At 42.7% G+C, this 19,723-nt stretch overlaps 1 protein-coding gene across 5 annotated transcripts in view; it reads left to right on the top strand.

Annotated features, from left to right (window-relative positions):
* The first annotated feature begins 1,906 nt into the window (after positions 1-1,906).
* The window catches only part of samd11 (sterile alpha motif domain containing 11), a 50,055-nt gene continuing 32,238 nt past the window's right edge, over positions 1,907-19,723 (top strand). For 2 of the 5 annotated variants that reach the window (XM_086278210.1, XM_086278211.1), the window contains exons 1-3: positions 1,919-3,111; positions 4,241-4,332; positions 16,360-16,535. In XM_086278210.1, the coding sequence (XP_086134336.1) occupies positions 2,412-3,111; positions 4,241-4,332; positions 16,360-16,535 (968 nt within the window). In that variant the 5' untranslated portion in view covers positions 1,919-2,411. Of the gene's footprint in view, positions 3,112-4,240; positions 4,333-16,359; positions 16,536-19,723 lie in introns of all 5 variants that reach the window. The other 3 variants (XM_086278215.1, XM_086278213.1, XM_086278212.1) reach the window with 3 other exon arrangements.

The following is a 19,723-nucleotide window of genomic DNA, read 5'->3' on the forward strand; positions in this document are numbered from 1 at the left end:
GCGGTGAGGCCCGCTTTGATAAAGTATCAGAGCTTCTAATCTGAAATGCAGTGTTCCACTTCCTAGAAACGACTTTTTAAACATATGCCATAAATGTCAGCAGTTCATAATTAATGTCAGTGCTGCTTTTCGGCGAGCTCACCATCACGTGGAAAGATATGTCGAAAAATGTTTGATTGGATTTTTTTTTTTCTTTCTGTTTCAGGCGAGGCTTTTCAGAGAAGTGATCTCAGGTCACTTTTTTCTTCCTTAGCTGTGAATGTAACATCTGTTTTGGTCTCTTCCTAATCCACAAACCCACTAATTCCATTACTTTTCCCTTCAGACATCACAGCTTCTCATATCCAAAGGGAAAAATGTCAATCTACAGCCTGTCATCATCTTCAGTGAGGTAGCTGGCATCTGTTTTTATACATGTCTGCTGTGTGTTTGCCTGCTTGGTCGTGGCTGGAGGCTTTTATACCAGTTTTGGCCCGGGCTGTGGACTCCGGCCTTCCCGTGCAGCGCTTCCGCCTGCGGTGTGGCGTGCCTCTTTCCTGTGTGTGTCAGAGGCAGTTTGGCCTGATTTATAAGCTCTTGACACACAGCGCTTTAGACCCCACCTCTGCTGCTGGAATGGCTATTCCATGTGTTGGTGGTGGTGGATCCACCTGGGTGGTTCTTCACTGATGGGGGTCAGATGTGGTCTTGCTCATAAGCTCCAGGAGCTCAGGGGAGCCTACCCTGCAGACAGCGTGGAGAGAAAGTGCTTTCAGAACGTATGGTTCCAGGTTTTGGGTTATACTCCAGTTAAAGAAACAAAAGTCTGCAGCAGTGGTTACATATAAGACCAACCTTTTTAAATTTGCTATATGATGATTGAGTTTAGTTCAATTTTAACACTTTTACTCAAACAAACCGCCGTTACTTATGACTGTATTGAGGACAAAATAGTCTTAGACCACAAAAATATATTTTTAGTCCATAATTTGACCTTTATTGCATGTCACACCAGTGTCTGTCTTTGTATTTCCTGTCTACATCAAAAAAGAAGCTATATAAAGGACAAAACACAAAAAAAACAAGTTTTCCATTAACTTAGTTATTAAGCACACGTCTAACAGCTCACTATTTTGCTGTTTTTGTAATACCTGAAAATGATATCAATCTTGTTTTGCTTTGTTTTTTTATTATAATAAATAGAAGCACAAGGTTAACACCAAAAATAGAACATGTAGAGAGCTTAACAGGTGAAAATGTGTTCAGCGCTGAAAGTGGCGGCTCGCATAAAGACACTGCAGCAGGTGTGGCGGGAGAGGGCAGAACGGGGTCATAGTAGGTGAAGTATAACAAATAAGATGGTTGAATTTAGACACCAAAACTGAACACAGCAGTGGCCATGTGTGGATCTGGTGGTCTCTGACGTCCATCCAGCAGTCCATTTCTTTTGTATAGGCTAGGTTAATAGTAAAGGACTACTTTAGAGCTGTGAAATTATATGATGATGAAGTGATTACAAGTTGAAAATGTGAGTAAAACTGGCCTTTTTTGTTGTTGTTGGCTAAAAACAATGGCCAAAGCAAAATTTGGAGCAGTTCCTCTAATAGTGAAGTTTAAAATGACACGAAAGGCATATTTTTGGGTTGAATTTTGCTTCAGTTATTAAATTGTATGAGTGCGATTTTGTGTCAGTGTTCCACTTAATAATTATATGATTGTGAGCTTTTGGGTAAACAGAAGGAAAGAGCTGAAAGAAGTTTAAGAGTTAGTTAAATAGGTGGAGACAGTTTACTTCCTCGTGGTGGTTCCTCCATTTTACGCACTGAAGTGCCGTCCCTCGCGGTACCCCCCTCCCTCTGTGTGGGTCTCGCCTAGCCTCCGCTGTTTAAATGGGCCAAGTTGAGAAGCGGCGGAGAGTGCAAATCTTGTTTGGTCTGGGTCTGTGAACTTCAGCGTGACTTCAGCGACATACACAGGGGTTAAAAACTAACAACTCTTACCAAACTTTAAACCGCACCAACGTTTGCGCAGACACTAAGGATTATTAAGTCTCATATTTTATTATTATTACTAATAATAATATTGGGGCGCGTTTCTGATCAGTGGCACATATAACTGTGGTTTAATTGAAATAAAACACGCACTCTTATCGGCTTCTTATTATTGGCTGTAACATTTGGGCTCGTTACATCTCCCCCAAGTTTCCACAACAGAATCGCTTTTTTTTTTTTTTTTTTAAGATTGCACTGGCGATTGGTTTACCTCTACTCGGTGGATATTAAAAAAAGAAAAGAAAACTCCCACTTTTAAAATTCTCAAACGCTAAGAAGTGCGAGGTAAAACGTGGCCGCTACTGATTAGAGCAGGTAGGAGAGTGTGAGGGGCTCAGGGCTGCCCAGCATGTCAGGTATTAACAGAGCGAGTGTGATTAAATGTGGGAGGTAGGAGCTGTGAGGCTGGCGGAGAGCGCTGCTGCCGCTGCGAGCTGGAAACTACTGAATGGGAATCTATCCGGCAACTTCATCAGACCGCTGTCTCTCGGCGACACGGGACTGCGTAAAACCAAGCGGCGCGTCTCCAAGTCTGGGTCAGCCCAACTCGCAGACGAAGAGGACGCTCAAGTTGGATCGGGCGAGCAGCAGCTTTTCACTTGTTACCGGCGCTCGGCTCCCACTAACATGCCTGCCATCAAGAAGGAGAGGCTGGATGGAGACGACATGGCATTGACTGCGTTCAACCCCTCTGAATACTTGGCCCCTTTAAATGCCACCGCTATCCCCGTGGTGACCCCGCATCCGCCGCCCTACGACCACATTTTCGCCCATCATCGCGCGTACTTGGGGCTCCACGACTCGGCGCTGCATCACCAGCACCTCCACCATCACACGGACGACTTAATGGTAGAGAGGTTCTCCTCCATCCCCGACTTTCAGCCCTTCTTCGACAACGGGGAGCCTTGCATTGAGGTGGAGTGCGGGGAAAACAAGGCTTTGCTTTATATCAATAAACTGTGTCAAGGCAGTAAGGGACCCTCAATTAAATACAGGGGCGAGTGGCTCACCCCCAACGAGTTCCAGTTTGTCAGTGGACGTGAGACTGCCAAAGATTGGAAACGGAGTATCAGACACAAAGGTAAGAGCTGTATCTTCACTTTTCTGAAGGTTCACGGGCAAAGGAGGACACGACACTGTGAATTAGGAGCTTTATAGACGCCGCATAGTGTGGCTACTAACTTGAATCCTGTGGTTCGGTACTGAGTTTTGGAGTGAAAGGGTTACAGCAGTCGGTGCGTAAGGAGACAGATGAGAAAGGGCGCATATCCTCCACATACCCTCCGAGCCTTTGACACAGAGTTTGGGCTGCTCTCACACACACCGAGCCGGGGCTGCACTAGGAGTTGGCTGCACTGGACCGAGGTGAAAAGTTAGACGTAGTTTACTGAAATACGTGACAGTTCAGATATATTGTTTTCTTCCACATTATGAGATAAATCATTCCGCTAGGTGCAGCTGCACTTGTGCATGGGTGTTCACGTTTACGCATTGCATGTTAGATTTGAGGAGACTTTATGAGCCGATATTTTGCGTCAATTTAGCATCACAGTTCGTTTAATGCGACTTATTTGTATCCAGTGTTTCTCATTAAAGCTGTTGACTCATTTTGAATGTTTTTGTTGTCATTAAAAAAACCCAAGAAGAACAAAATAGCAACAAAACAAAAAAAAGCAAGAAACCGTTGCCAGTGATTTTTTTTAGCTTGGCATTTACAGCAAAGTATTCTTATGCAGTAACTAGGCTTGGTGCGCGCCCTTTCGCCTCACACTCAGGCGCATGCAGGGCTACTCAGGCAAAACTGACACGCATTAAGAAGTGTGTGGGTGGGGGTGTGGGGGGGTCGCCCACAGGTCAAAACTGATAGTCTTATAGTTTAATATAGCGATTCCTATAGACAGATGTCAGTAAGCTCCTGGCTGGCTCGCAGCCCTGAACAGTGGCTACAGCTGGACACAGTGATAAAATTAAACAGAGAATAGGCAAATCTTTACAGGTACCGACTCTTTCAGGTCTGTGTTGTGTTAATTATCTGGTTATTATTATTTATTTTTGTTATTTAACATTATTTGTTTTTAAAATTCTGAGGTGAAGAGCTGAAGACAGATGCCATGTTAGTGGGGAGCTTCTCCCATGCTACAGGAGATGAGTTTAGTTGATGGAGGATATGATAGGTGTTCTCTGAAAGTGTCTCTCTTGTTTGTTTCCAGGAAAAAGTCTCAAGACTCTTATGTCCAAAGGAATCTTACAGGTGCATCCACCCATCTGCGATTGCCCTGGTTGTCGAATTTCATCCCCAGTGGTAAGAATATTTCTTTTTTATATATATATATATATATATGTATATATATGTATACTGGTGGCTGCTGTGGCTTTCTGTATGTTTTATGTTGGGTATGGGAACACTACTTGCTGAGGTATAGCTTATTTGTCTTAAAGGTAACTTCTTTTTTTTTAGTGTGTAGGGTTACTGTAGTGGTGAAGAATTATCTCATTGGTGGTGAAGGTTATAACTGGTCAAAGAGCACAGTCGTGGTATAAAAAACATTTGTGTCAAAGGTTTTGTCATTTTCTTTTGCAGATAGGCAATATAATTGTTTGTTTTTCTGCTCAGTTAAATCAAAGAGGACAGTTTGCTCTTTCTCGGCTGGCACATCAGTTTATTTCTGTATTTCTTAAATCGCAAAATCTTATTTAAGGGCTTTGGAGTCTGTACTCCTTTTTGTTTATTATATATTTTTTCCTCTTAGCCTATAGTTGAGTTTGGCGTGGGTCAGAGCTGGAAAAGACATACCAGCATTTATTGGTATTTTTGTTGTCAGCTTTTATTCTACCAGTGGGGGTAGTCTGTAAGAGTATATTGTGAAGCAGTCTTTGTAACCTTGATGGAAGAGACCCTACAGGCACACATGTCAGCTTTGATGGTAATTTTCCTCAGCATGAATATCAAATCCACTTTCAGCCTTTCACAGATGTGGCGTATCAAACAGCCTTTTATTCGGAGGCATTGAGCTGTCCAGGTCTAATGCCTGACGTTGGGTATCAGTGGTCAGGTTCTTCTGTCTCGCCGAGTCAGTTTCCTCACCTGGCTGTTGAACTTTTGTTTGCCTAGTGCCTCCCTCAGGGCTCGGCCAAGGGCACGGTGCCAAACCTTGAGGCCTTGCAGGTGTGTCACGATTATAGCGTCACCGCTCTGTGTGTGTGTGTGTGTGTGTGTGTGTGTGTGTGTGTGTGTGTGTGTGTCAGCTTTGAGCAAGCACACTGCGGGCTCGCTGCCGCCAAATCTGTTCACACAGGTGCAGAGGGTTTTGAGCGTGAGTGTGTGTCTTTGCGTGTGTGTCTGTGTTTTCTTTCTTTCTTTTTTTTTTTTTTTTTTTTTATCACCGCGGAGCGCATCTGTTGTCGCTCCCAAGCTCTAATCTTGAGGGAAGGGTGTAAGAGGCTTAGCGAGCTACTGAGCGTGGCTACTGCTGATTATTGTGTGCGAGGCACGCAAGGCAAAGGCGGGTTTGATAAGCCGGAGGTGTTTGAGTGATACAGGTAAACTGGTGACATTTTTTACAGCCAAGGATGAAGACCTGCACCCTGACACATTGAGTTCAGCCAAAACAAATTACCTGAGGGAGGTTGGGGGCAGGAAAAATACACGTCTTATTTTTTAACGAAGGATTTGAAAATGTGAGCGTTTGCTTGCGCTGAGGCTCATTACTGATATCATTGGCTCTTGGCTTGCTATGGCTTGTACAGTTCCACTTCAATTACAGCTGTGACGGAGAAAACTTTGTTATTGACGTAAGCAGAGATATGAGAGCCTTAAGGTTGTTGTTGTAGCCTTTTCTGCCTCTTTCCCCTTTCCTTGGGTTGGTGGTGAAGCCTAAAGTCAAACCCACCAAGTGAATACCTCTATGACACACGCACAGACACACACACACACACATAGACACACAGGCTGAGTATGTTGGCAGTTCTATGTGGAGCAGTGAGGGTTAGGCGGAGGAGGGAAGGCAGCGGGACTTGTATGGCCTGTACTGGCGTCTCCCTTTCTCCCCACTGACTCCCCTCAGGGCATGGCAGCCAGCACTCCCTCACTGATGAGCTCTCGCTCTCTCGCACTTTTACACACACACACACACGCGCGCGCACTATATGCCTGCCTACTGACACAAATTACCTCATGCCGACATTTGTTTTGAAAGTTTGACGGCTGAACTTTGAGTGATCTTGTTTCGCTATAGGCATGAGGCAAGCCATCATAAAAAAGTGCAGCAGCTGGTGGGAAGACGTCTCACCTGCCTGCACAGAAATCAGGGAAGGTAATTTGCTGCGTCTGCCTGGGCACGAGCTGTTTTAATAACACCACGACACAAATTGGTCCGCTACACTGGAAAGTTTATGGATTAAATATGTTCTTAATGTTGGTGTATGAAATTAATTCCTTTACGACTCGCTGTCGAGGTGTCTTACTTTTCCATTATGTAATAACGGCAAGTTGCTTAAAGGATTCCTCTTTATTAGCGTTTGCTTTTGTTACGGTTATTCATTGAGGTTTTCAGATGCTGTTTATTGAGTGTCTATATAATACTTTATCTTAGCTCTGTGTATTTGTCTTTTTGTCTTTGCGTATGTTTGTGTTGATTTGTATTTGTGTTTCTCTTTGCCTGATACCGGCTGACTTGTCAGCTTGCTGTGTGTGCACGTACGAGTGTGTTTGGGTTCGTGTGTGTGTGTGTCTCTTCCCGGGAGAGCTGGGCTTCCTCTGCTCTGTTATTTCAGCGGAACTGGCGGAGGCCGGGAGGAAATTACACTCCCCTCCTCCGGCTCGTAAAGACCTCCTCCAATCAAGGGCTTCTTTTGCAAAGTGGAATTAAACACGCAGCCACGCATATCTGTACAAGCACGTACACACACACTTTTTTCCGTATAACTTCTTTCTCATTATGTTCATAACACCCATTTTCAGTTTGGTAAGAATGGAGAAGATAACTAAATAAAGTGCTCCATGTTGAGTGAAATATAGGAGGACGATGTGTTTGTGTGATGGCTAGACCGTATCCACTGCGTGACGTGTTCTGTGTTTGTGCACACGCACGCACGCATGTTGCTGATGCTACGTTGCTATGGTAACAATGGAATAGGTCATCAGCTCAGAAGTGTGCAGAAACTGCAGTTGTGCCAAGTGCATAACTTTGGTGCGCGTCTCTCTCTGTGTCTCTGCGACCAATTAGATATGGAGCCTCCAATATGTGCATCAGTCTTACTGATAGAGACATTAAAACCGTAATGTGGGTATGACATACAGAAATGCAATCCTAGTCATATACACACACACTTAAAACCATTTTTGTGGCTCTTGTTGTCTTTCCATCTATGAATAATTCAGTTAAAATAAACTGTTTAATTTAGCAAATTACCCATTAGCTTCCGTTAGTGTCCTGTTCAGCAGAGATGCCAAAGACTGAGAGCTGAATGTGTCTGGCAGTTTGTGTGAACGAGCTCTGTGCTGCTCTGTGGTGGGTGCGGACACTGTTAAGATGCCCCTAAAATAAGTTGGAACAGCTGTCTGTCAACCAAATGTGGTTTGTGACAGTGAAGACAATGGTGATATTTCTTGAAAAACCCTCCTCCTCGATATCTGTGTGTGTGTGGAGTAAAGTGTTTGTGCTTGCGTTCTGACGTGCGATTTCCTCTGATAATTGTAGGCCTGATCTGCCACAGCAGACCTTTGTAGACACTATTGTGTTGCTATCATACGTCTTTCAGTACACTGAAAAGAACTCATACCTGTATTCAACCAAAGAAAGAACATTCACCAGTTTGTGATGGTCTAATGAGTTTCTGGTTATTAATATTGACTTTAATAATGAATTTGGTTGTTAGCTGTATACTTAATGTAAACGCATAGAATGTGTATGTATTTTTTAATGTTACAGATGTAACAATTCAATTCAATTTTATTTATATTTTCCCCTCTTCTTCCCCCCCATATTTGTCGGGGGAAGGAAAGCCACGGTCGTTACCTGTCTGTAAAGCTCCCCTGTGGCGACCTCAGTCGGCGTACAAACACATAGAAAGAGTTGGAGAGAGAGAGGGCGATGGAAAGGCAGAGAGAGAGAGAGAGAATAAGTGAGGAAGGAGGAAAGAAAGGCGGGTGGGGGGGCGTGAGAGGCACGCTTGCACGCCTGGCTGCACCGGCACTGACCTCCCAGCGCCGAGCCTGCAGCCTCCCCTCCACCTCGCCGCCTCTCGCCCTCTGTGCACCTCAGCCCCTCCTCCACTATTCCCCCAACCCATCCACCCCCTCCCCTTTTGCCTTGTGCCGCTCCACTGGGCTGCAACTGCCCGCTTGGCTCAGCGCGTGGGGGCCGAGTGTGCAGGAGAGCATGTGTGCATGTGTGTAAATATATCTCTGTGTGTGTGTGTGTCGGGAAGGCGTGGGTCTTGGTCGCATGCCGGTCTGTCCTACAGTGCTTTCTCACTTTTTTTTTTTTCTTCCTCTTTCTCTCACATGGCCTTGAACAACCAAGTGTTGCCTAAAGACTGCACATAAACCACAGACACACACTTGCACACACTGCCATCCACAATCAGATCTATTTTTCAAAGTGCATTTGAACTCATAAGGAGTTGGTGCTTTTGTGCATGATCTCATTGGAGATTGATAGTTCTTTTTGCTATTATCACACGTTTTCAGTACGATATGTGTGAAGGAGTGAACACCACGAGGAGCCACTCAAACAATATTTATTTATTTATTATTAACCAAAATATTGACCTTTAAAGAAACCCCATGCTAATACCTCTGTCAGCACAAGCATGTTCTTACCAAAATTATTCCAAAAGCTTGGAAGATGATGTAACAACAAAATCTTTAGTGAACCATCTCTAACACTATACCAGAATATGTTGGAAAACTCAAATCCCATATTTACTCGTGCTCTCCATACTTGCTTTTAGATCATTGCTCTTGTTCTGTCTGCAAGCCCGATGCTGCTGTGTTATGTATATAAGTATGTTTGTTATTTGGTATTATTTGATGTTATTTTGGTGCGATGGAAATCGGGTCTAAAACCATCTACAAATTTCAAATGGAACCTGTGATACTCATTTGCATCAGTTGCAACTTTTCCTTGATTCTGTGCCTCAGTTAATCCACGCTCTGAAACCAAACAGCTTTAGCTTCCTTGCGCCTTCTCTTGAAGCTAGCCTTCTTTTGGTTGGCTACTCTTCGTAAACGTCTGAACAGGAGCCGCGTAGGTCTTCACTACTCACGACAAAAAGCTGTGCGCACGAGGTGAAAAGCATCGTTAATGTCCCCACTCTCTGACATCATACAGAGACAAAATTAGAAAGGGGGAAAAAAAATATCTGAAACAGAGCTTGTTGCTACCAGTGATCACTGATGCGTATACTGACATCATTATTTGAAACTTTGTTAGCATCCACAATTGTAGCCGTGTATGGACGGAAAAAATAAAACGAGCACTTTAGACTCTAACCTGAACAGACTGGATAGGAGCTTCATCTACAAATAAAATTTTGAAGTATTGATAGGATTTGCTTTAAAGAATAGGGTAATGGTTAGGCCGACAAACATGCTAAATGTTAGTATAGTTCTCAGGAACATGTAGCTAAGTCTTATCTTTTAACAGAAGAGCAGTAACAAGTTACTGTAACTGTTACTAGTAAAATATATGTATATAAAATAAAAGTGATGAAACTGTGTTGCTTTTGTGCACTTGTGTTGAAGCATAACTATGTTTTACTCCACTTGTGTAAAGCTGTGAGTTTCAGCTGTCATTTAAAAAAAAAATTGTTAAGTTTCTTAATGTGAAGCTCACACTAGTCATACAATTATAACCCCACGAGGCAAATAGAGATTTTGTCATTGTCCCTGCACAGTATACTGTGCCTTTGTCTGATTTCTTTCAGTTTTGTTTCTAAACTTGCTGAAAGGTCACGAAGTACGAAATGTTTTTTTCTTCTACAAACGTATGGGGTGTGTCGAAGAACGAAAAAACACCGAAATAACGTGGGGACGACAGTTAAATATCTTTCATGGAACGTAACGAAAAGTAACAGAGCCTGGCAATGAATGTTTTCCGTGAATTCACCAAAGCAAAAGCAACTCCACCAACTCCGTTTTTTGATGACTTGTGACTCCATTAAGAGATTTTACAGATCAGTAGAAATTCTTACAGACTTTATCCTGACTAGCAAAGAAATCACATAAACTTTATTATTAGGTTAGTGGGGGAAATCAGATTAACTGAACCATGTAAACACTTTAATCAAACCATTACCTTAATCTGATTATTCACAGTAGTTAGGTTATGCTGGTCGTGTTTGCACACTGAGCGACCTCAGGTTGACCAAAGCTGACAGATTTGTCGTTAATCACCTTTTTCGAAGGTGCACCTGTGAAAATGTCATAACGGCCGTACCGTCCACTGGAATCGGAGGCGAGGAGATGAGACTAAACAAAGTAGATTTTGCATTTTGTGACGAATTGGTTTTCAGTCTCGCGTAAACACACAACAGACAAATTGTTTGTTTTGGCCTTGTTTCAGAGCTCTTATGCTAGCGCGGTAATGACCGCTTCGCGCCCCCCCGCCAAACCCACCATCCTCATGCTCATCCCCGCCCACTCCCCTCGCTGTCGTCTCCTCATTCCCCCCTCCCCCTTTCCCCTAGTGCTCGCGCCAAGTCGGCCCGCCATCCCGCCTCCACACACACACACACACACACACACGCTGCGAGGTAACGGCAGACAGGCGCGTGACTCATTAGGCATTCGTCCCCCAGGGAGATCGCTGGGGGGGCGCGTGCGAGGGAGAGAGAGCGCCGCAGCTGCAGGAATGTCACGGGCGGCTTCTGCTCTGTGTGTGTGTGTGTGTGTGTGTGTGTGTGTGTGTGTGTGTGTGTGTGTGTGTGTGTGTGTGTGTGCTTGCTAATGCTGGTTGGAGCCAGCGGCGGGGCACTGCACCTTTCAGGAAATAACGCAAGGAGAAAGGGGAGGAAAAAAGGGGGAAAAAAACATACTTATTAGTCCTCTTTTTCCACCAACTGCTTATTTAAAAGTCTAAAATGAATTTAGAGAGAAAACATTAGATTGCCTTATAATTTCTGCTTTAATTTGAATGCTTTTGCTGTCCAAGCTGTGCTTTAGCTGTGGATGTTAGTCTGCGTTGTTTTTCACCAAGACGGCTTTTTGTTGCTTTTAAGCCATGCACTGGCCATGAATTTATGAGCGTTTATGGCTGCAAATGCAACAGCATTACTCACTGAAATATTAAAAATGTATTATTCCTATATGTTAAAATATGAGTTGATTTCCTGCCTCTTCATTAAATTTTAAATCATTTTAGTGAGCCCAGTAGCATATATTTCAGTACTTCAGTAAATCTCTTCCCACCACACTAAAGACCATATGAGACACAGGAAGTCAGTGCTGGCTTCATCAGTCTTTTAAAGTGATGGCGTTATGTCATTAGACGTAGGTCACTCTTAGGTTAATGCTCCTCACGACTTCGGACAAGCCCCCAACAGTAACAGAGAAACTATGTGCTCTATATTTGGCATATTTTGAGGAGGATCAGAAGTTTTTCTGAGAGTGCCCATCTTCTTCTTCTCCAGTGCAATTCACATTGCCCATTCCTCTCATATTTGTCTCTCTGTGAACCCTGTCCTTATATTCCTTTTGGTCCTGAATGTGGAAAGCCTCTTTCATTAAAATCTCTATATGTAGTAAAGGAAAAAAGAAACTAAACAGTGCGGGTCTTCTAGACTTTTGTCTCTGGTTGTTGTATCGGTGGCTTTGTGCGTGTGCCTACCCATCAGCGAAACTACATAATGCATGCAGTTCAGACTTGTTCCATGTTGCAAGCCATATGTAAATGTTGCCAGGTAGTAAAATTGTAGTCCCAGTGTTTGCAGAAAAGCATTCAGGCTGTGGATCCAAACTTGAAGCCTACACAGTATTGGCCGAAAGGATTGCAAGTGGGCTTAAGTGGCAGTTGGTGCTATTCATGTCTTTCAAATTTTGCCATGGAAATTGCGTTAGCATTCATAGAATTAAGATAATCACTTACAATGAATCCGTTGAGAGTGTTACAGATGGGCGTGTTGGTGTGAAAAGTAAAGATAATGCAGAAATGCCTTGAACCTGCATTCTTAGTAAATACCACTAGGGGGGCGAAGCTGTGGTTGCAAGACTTCCACGCATAGAAGTCTACGCCACGCCAGTAAATACTTTCCTGCTGAGTGTATGACCTCAGTCACTCATTTCGGGTTGCACTCAATTAAAACAAACAAACAAAAAAAAAAAAAAAAGCATTTTGGTCATTCTAGGGGTCAAAAAGAGGAATTATCCAGGATATGGTCATTGGCTAGTTGATACTGCATCAGTGTGCAGTTTCACAGACAGAACCATCACCTGCGGTCTCATCCGGTTTCAAAACACTAATATCTCGATGACGGTAATGCTACATTTTAGGCTTTAAAATGGGACTTCAGAAACCATTGGATGACGTCACAAACCGAGTGAACAAAGAAGACCGAAATAGTTAAAAATAAAACCTAAAGACACTAAAACTTTTAACGTCTCTCGAAAATTTGTTTTTAAAGCTCATACATCATTATTACAATACGTAATGCAAAGGTAACATGTTGTTTCACTGGCTAAAGCAGTTGTGGCCACCTTTTAAATTAATATGTAATGGAATAATAAATTATTTTTTATATATATATATCATTCATTGAAAAAAAAATGGACTGTAAATGATTGTAATCGTACTTAACCTAGATATTTAAGTTACCCCAATGCCTTAAATATGCGGGACTCCCCCAGTCATCTTACAGCTTTTATGATGTAATCCTAGCAGGGTTAACCGAAGAGATTCAATAAATGTAAACTATTAGTCTTAGATCCGCTTCTCATATAATTTGCTTAGTTTGAAAGAAGCTAACTAGTTACTGCATTTAAAAATGTGTTACAATCACAAAAGCTTGATTTAATCCTTAGTTTAATAGACAGCGCTAACTTAATTTAACATGTATGAAGGGCTAGAAAAACTCGTGTTTTCTATTTTGAAAAATCTCTGAGAATAAAAACTTTATATTTTAACCTTGAAATGATTTGTGTACATTAAGTTAAACCAGAAGATATTGATTAATGCCAAATATTTATAATTCCTTCAATGAATGGAAGTGAGTGCTTTTGTGTTATGTAGGCTTCAATAAGTGAATGCCATATATAGTAGATTCTGAAGGATGCTCTTGCATCAAACTTCATCTCTTATTATCTCTGACCTGTAATAGCATAATGAACACCTGCACTGCTGTTTGCCCCCAAAGTATCAAACATGCAGCGATCTGTCTGAATCACTGAGAAATTTCAGTTCAGGTTCAGTTAGTGTCGGCTTCACTGCATATTGTGAGTGATTGGCAGAGTGTCTGCGTGTTTCTGGATGTTTGTAGTCATTATAATTGTAATTGTCTATATTGTGCAATCAGTTCATCGTTATGTCCTTATGCGCGCGCGTGTGTGTGTGTGTGTGTGTGTGTGTGTGTGTGTGTGTGTGTGTGTGTGTGTGTGTAAATGTGAAGCCCAGATATATTTCTTGGCTGGCTGACTGTTAGATAGAAAGCGTGGGAGGTGATATTCATAGAGGTGCTTTTAGTGGGACTTTTATGAGAGACTTTTTTCCATGGCTGAAAGGAGGTTGACCACACACAGTAAGGTTGCCTCAGCTCTGCACACACGCATGTTTGTGCGTGCATGTACGAGCATGAGCGCTCAGGCGCCCTTCCTTTGAGCGCTCCTACGTGGGCTGCCAGGGGTGTGTTTGGCTTCATGTTTTGTTTCAGAGAGCCCTCCCCCGTCCTGCGGAAGTGTTGCCGGAAGCAGTGGGAGCTCACCCCCAGTTCTGCGTCAGTGCCACTAAAGAAAGGATTGGGGCTTTCCGGGAGGAGAGAAGAGGGAGGAAGGGAGGGGGGCTGTCAGGCTGGGTATGTCACGGCCATGTGGGTGGTTGTCACGCACACACGCACACACACACAGTCACAGTCACGACTGCTCTTAGACAAACTATTCTTGTGTACACTCTATTGCTGGCTTGCTCCGAGTAAAATCCCCCACTTTGGAGGGGAATTCTAAGGAATATTAACAGGTGTGCCTGACTGTGAGAGCATGCATGCGTTTATGTGTGTCACGGCGCGGGTGTAGTGCACATGTGTTTTCCCTGACAATGTGAAGACAGCAATAAATAGACCTGGAGGTGGAGAATTTGTATTTGCCAGATGTTTGTGTGTAAGAGAGACAGATGGATGTGGTTGGATCCATAAAGGAGTGATTTATTTATTTTTATTCCTTTTTGGGGGAGGGGTTCACTCTTGGCCCCTCCACTCCTCTTGATTATATATTAGAGCTCCAGCATTCTGGACTAGAAGAAGCAGAAGTACCAGAAAGTGATCAACTGTCCTGAAATAATGGTGCACAACTTGTAGAAAGGTCTGACAGGACAGGAAACAGATGAAAAATCTTTTTTTTTTTTTTTTTTTTAAAGCAAGACACAGAAAAGCAGAAAGGCGAGAAATTTTCAGAAATCTGTGGCCTGCTCATCCTGGGGGATGTTTTCATCTTTCTCTGTCCCCTCCCAACTCTTTTTAATGTGTGCCATTTGAGAGACTCCAGAGGGGCTGCACCTGTTTGCCTTTTGGCTAGGAGCCCCCAAATCCCTCCTTCTGCCCCCGCCTGCCACTCATGCTACAGCACCTCCTGGGATGGATGGAGTGAGGGAAGAAGGGAAATATAGGGAGGAGTGGTGGAGTGTGGGGTTGCATGCCGTGGAAGGGATAGCTGGAGGGCTTGAAGGAGTAAGAGCAGAGATGTAGGCACACACAGAGAGTAAGAGAGAGAGAGGGGAATATAGTTTCACATCCAAGTCCATTCTCCCACACTGGACAGACCTTCCCTCTGTGGAGCTTTCTCCCTTTCATGTTTTGACTCACCACATTCTCTTTTATTTCTGTGTTTTCTCTCACCTTTTTCTCTCCTGTGCAAAACCCACATCTGCTCTTCCTCTCTTCCTTGTTAACTTTTCTTCTCTGCCCTATCGTTCCCTTGCTCGTTCTCCAATTTTCTTCCCTGACTCAGTCTCTTTTACTCTATGCATCTCTCAATCCTCCTATCTAGGTTATTCCTCCCCTCCTCTTTATCACCCTTCTCCCATTGCTCTGTGATAGGGTCGTGTTAATCTGCAGTGACCTCTTCAGGTCACATTAAAGGTCGCCCAGCTTCACTTCCCGATATCCCTACGGCCATACTCTTGTCTTAATCCCTACTTTGCTCTGCTAACTCCAGGAAGTTTTGGAACAAAATAAATACACGGTTCACCGACAGAGTTATTTTCTTCCCATAGATTTGCTTTTGAAATAAAAACTCATGTAATAGGCAACATGTAACCTTTATCTTTTATTATATTATATACCCCCCCTTTCAACATATGACAGCTGGGATAGGCGCGCGCGCACGTTACATCTGGCTCACTGATATCTGTAAATGTCATCTCCCCAACATGCTTTTCACTCACGCAACCCCGTATCATCACGCTCCCACCTCCGTGCTTTACTGTGGCACTCCTCGCAGGCTGAACCCCGTCTGAGCCGAACACATTTATCTTGGTCTCATCTGACCAAAGCAGGTGTTCCCAGCTTTTATTGGGTTTCTTTTCATGTCGTTTTTTCAAAGCCTAATCTTGCAGATTTGTGCCAAAGAGCAGGGAAGGGGTTTTTCTTGCACGTTGCCCACAGAGGCTAACGTTATGTAATGTCCTTTGCAGTATCTGAGATATAACAGAGAGTTGGATTTTCATTGATAACGCCTATTCCAAGTGGGAAGCCTTTACCTCTGTGTGCTAATCGCACACTCTCTGCGGTGATTTTAGGGCAACAGCCAGAAAGGCTCTGATTAGCGGCACTAGCTCATTCTGTGCGTTCTGATTACTGCAGTAACTCAGTTTCGGCTGATCTTTAGTCTATCATTTCCTGTGCAGTCTGACAATCAGACTTTCCAAAATTTCTGCCAATTCTTTTTTTTATATACAGCCAGACTTGCAGATAGAAACCCATGGATCGCAAACTGAAAGAAATCTGGTGTTCAGGTCTGGTTTTTTTATTTATTTATTTTTTGACTTTGATTTTCTACTTTGAGTATCTACTTGTGTTTTCATCTCAAAGAGTGGCAACTTTAAATAACTCACATTTTAGTACTTTGTCTGTCTGGAATTACTGAATCCTGTTTTTAAAGTCTCGCCTTTTCTGTGTTTTGTAGAACCGCGGGCGCTTGGCAGAGAAGCGCACCATCCCCCTGCCACCTAACCGGGTGCCCAAGAAGGAGCTGGCCTCCATTTTCAGCAGTGACGACAGTGAAGGCAGTGACCGGGCCAGTGGGGATCATGCTCACATCAAACAGGAGGATGAGCTCCATTACAATATCATGAGAAAAAGGTCAGTCACCTCTGACTTGTAGCTATGACTTGCATGCGGTCGGTTGTTATGCTCTTTTACAAAATTAACAGGTAATTACCCAGAATTTTTTTTTTTTATTGTTGTAAGTCATATATTTTTACTCAGGCTTTTATTATGTCTTCAAAAAAAAGTACTTTAGTCACCTCATGAAGAAAAACATTAAACTAGTCTTTGTTTTCTTGTTTTTGTTTTTGCCTCTCAGATTGTGTTTAATGGCAGATGGATGTAGCTTTAATAAACTAATAGCACCTCAGGCGTGTTTAGTATTTTTATCAGAAGTGGCTTCAGGATAATTTTGCTGTTAAAGGCTCACTTTTAGACAAACAAAGAGCCGCATTTCAAAAATATATATGCATGGTTTTTGCTTTGGGATGTCTAATGGAAGCTGTTGAGCTTTCACGGCGTTAATTGGTTTGTTAGTTTGCGTTATCCTGCTGCTGCCAAGTCTCGGTGTGTCTGTCTTGAGTTGATATCGAATGACTGAATCACCTGAGTCACTGCTGCCTGTTTCATCCTATACTGTAGCAGCTCGCTCATAATAGAAAAGATAAATTTGCCGTCTTTATGGTGTTCAGCTGATCTAAAGATTGTTTCAAAACGCTTATGAAGTGTTTATGAACAACTCGAGTTAGATTAAAGAAAGAAGTAGCATATGTTGCCTCAAAGACACTTTGGCAGTGGTAAAAACATGCAGTGCAGTGCTTCTATAAAGCCTCCCTGGGTCCTCATCATTCACATGACTAGTATTTTATTTTTGTCAGATCTGGAAGGAAAGCAGGAGTTTTTTGAGTTGTGCCATTTTTATTTTTAAGAAGTAGCTGGTATCACATCATAATAATAATCCCCCTGGAGTATGTTTTAGGCATACATCTCAAATGCTTTCATAATGATTGGGGGTGTTTATTCTTTACATTGAGCAAGTTTATGTGTTAAATAAACAAAAATATTAAAGAGTTATTTTCAAAATGAAGATGATTTCTGTGCAGGATTTTTGGTTTGTCATAAAGTGCGAACTGCTCTGGATACAAGTGAATAATCACGTCTCCATTTTCATACATGCAAACAAAGACGTGCAAGGCTACAATGATGTCATACACCGCCACTGGTGGCGTATAGTCGATGGGGTTAGGAACAAAAACTAAACTGAGATGGAATTATAATTTTTCTCGTGTGTGTGTTTGTTTTTTGTTTTAATTGCCACCGTGGAATTTTGTGATTGCTCAGTATGTACGTAAACTGATTGTGATATTTAGAAATCAGACAGATTATTGATTTAAGGCAGAGCCTGTTCATTGATTAAACCCAGAAAGTCCCCAGCTGCATTAAAGGAGCTTGTGCAACCTCATTAAAGAAAGGGATGTTTTTCATGTCGTGAGATTTACGCGTGACACGGCGGACAGCGCAGCAACTGTGAAGCTTTAAATGGATCCACTAACCTCATTTAAGAGGGCTTCCCCTCCCCCTGACACTTGTGCCGCTGGCGTGTTAAGATGATAATGAATTTAAAGAACACTTATGACTAATATGTCAGGCTTTTACCCTTTGAAAGGCGACGGACTCGCTGGAGCCGCAGCTCCGGTCTGTCGTGGGTATCCGTCTCAGCCTTGCTTTATCCCCCAATGTGGGTCTGGACGAACAGGATAATGGGATGTCCAATCATGGAAATGTGATTTCCATTGACCGCAGCTTCGTAAGTGAGTCGTAGAAGGGTCTTAACAAATTGGATTTGTCCGATGGATGTGAAAAATACAGGGCCTCTGTATACATGTGCGTGTATCTGTGCTGTCTCATCCTCACATCATCAGAGCTGGCGGCAGCACCGTCACACCCACTCGGTTGCAGCAACTTGCCTACTGTAACTGTACTTTAATCTAAAAGAGCACATCAGATGTGCCATGTGGTATTTAACCGTTTGATCCTTGCATAATGCTTCATCCAGAAATTAACTTCCAGAAGGATTACGTTGGGAGATTCTCCCCTTTTTTTTTTTGACTCAGTTCAAGTTTTTCACTGCAGAGTTGCATGGAACTTGTATAAAGTGTCACATTTTTCACTAAAATGATTTTGCATACCAATGTCAGAAAGTTTCTGACCTTCTCATTTCCAGAATTCATTATCAGACACTCCACCTTAATCTGATTAATGGTAGCAGTCTCTGTCTTAACAGACAATTGTTTTTCTTGGCACTCTATAGATCTGCATTCGTCCTGCTGAATAAGCATAGACCAACTACAGACTGAAGTGCAGCCAAACCACAGAACTAACCCAATAATCATTATCGCAATAGAACGCATATGGACGTTTCCTGGATATCAGAATGTAGCCAAAGCTCTTATTGTGGTGTCTGCGCTACAGATTGTTAGGATTATTTACACACTGATTGATGAATTTCATCTTGGGGGGGAAAAGATTGACTTTTTGGTTGGTAAAAGGAGTGCAAATGGAGGTCAGCTCAGTGATTTTTCAAACTATTCATCCTCTGCAGCATCCTACCTATGCAGGCTTTATGGCTCTGTAATTACGCCACCTCACTTCCTCGTCTGCTCCCGTCATAATTACTACTGCCGCCGTCGTGTTGTAATGTAGCTCCGGTTAAAAAAGCTTTTTACACCATCAACCTATGGAGTCATTTTTCATAATTTTTCTGTTTTTTTTAATGGCAGGGAAATTTTAAGATTTTTAGCGTCTTACTCGAGGGCAAAACAAAGCCTATCTTAGCATTTGTTTATCTTGGCTATAGATAACAAGGGTTGATTGAAAAGTGCTGACTGAGAGTCTGGATAATTACTTGGCAGCCACCGTGGATTTTGTAAGTTACACCTGCTGACGTCTGCCTTCCAACCTGCAACCTCTGGAAGACAAACTTCTTCATACCCATTATTAGCCTTTGCCAAAACAAACACAAAAGACGCTTTAACAGTTTCTCAGTCATCCACGGCAATTAATTGTATATGCAAATTCTCCCTTCTAGAAAAGAGACGTTAAAGTAATGACAGGGAGGTGTTTGTAACAAAATCAGCAAACATACTTCATAAAAGGGTCATCTTTTCCTGTCTGGTCATATTAGAGCATGCTAATATCCTCCTCGTCATGGAGGCAACATTTTATTTTAAGTCAAAATGTAGAAGAGCTGGCATGAGTTTGAAGTACCTTTCTTACTGTTTGTT

The sequence above is a fragment of the Aulonocara sp. 'chitande type north' Nkhata Bay genome, linkage group LG20, assembly GCF_057382095.1.
Source record: "Aulonocara sp. 'chitande type north' Nkhata Bay isolate Kocher_YH1m ecotype deep benthic linkage group LG20, A_spYH_male_GT1.1, whole genome shotgun sequence".
Lineage (NCBI taxonomy): Eukaryota > Metazoa > Chordata > Actinopteri > Cichliformes > Cichlidae > Aulonocara > Aulonocara sp. 'chitande type north' Nkhata Bay.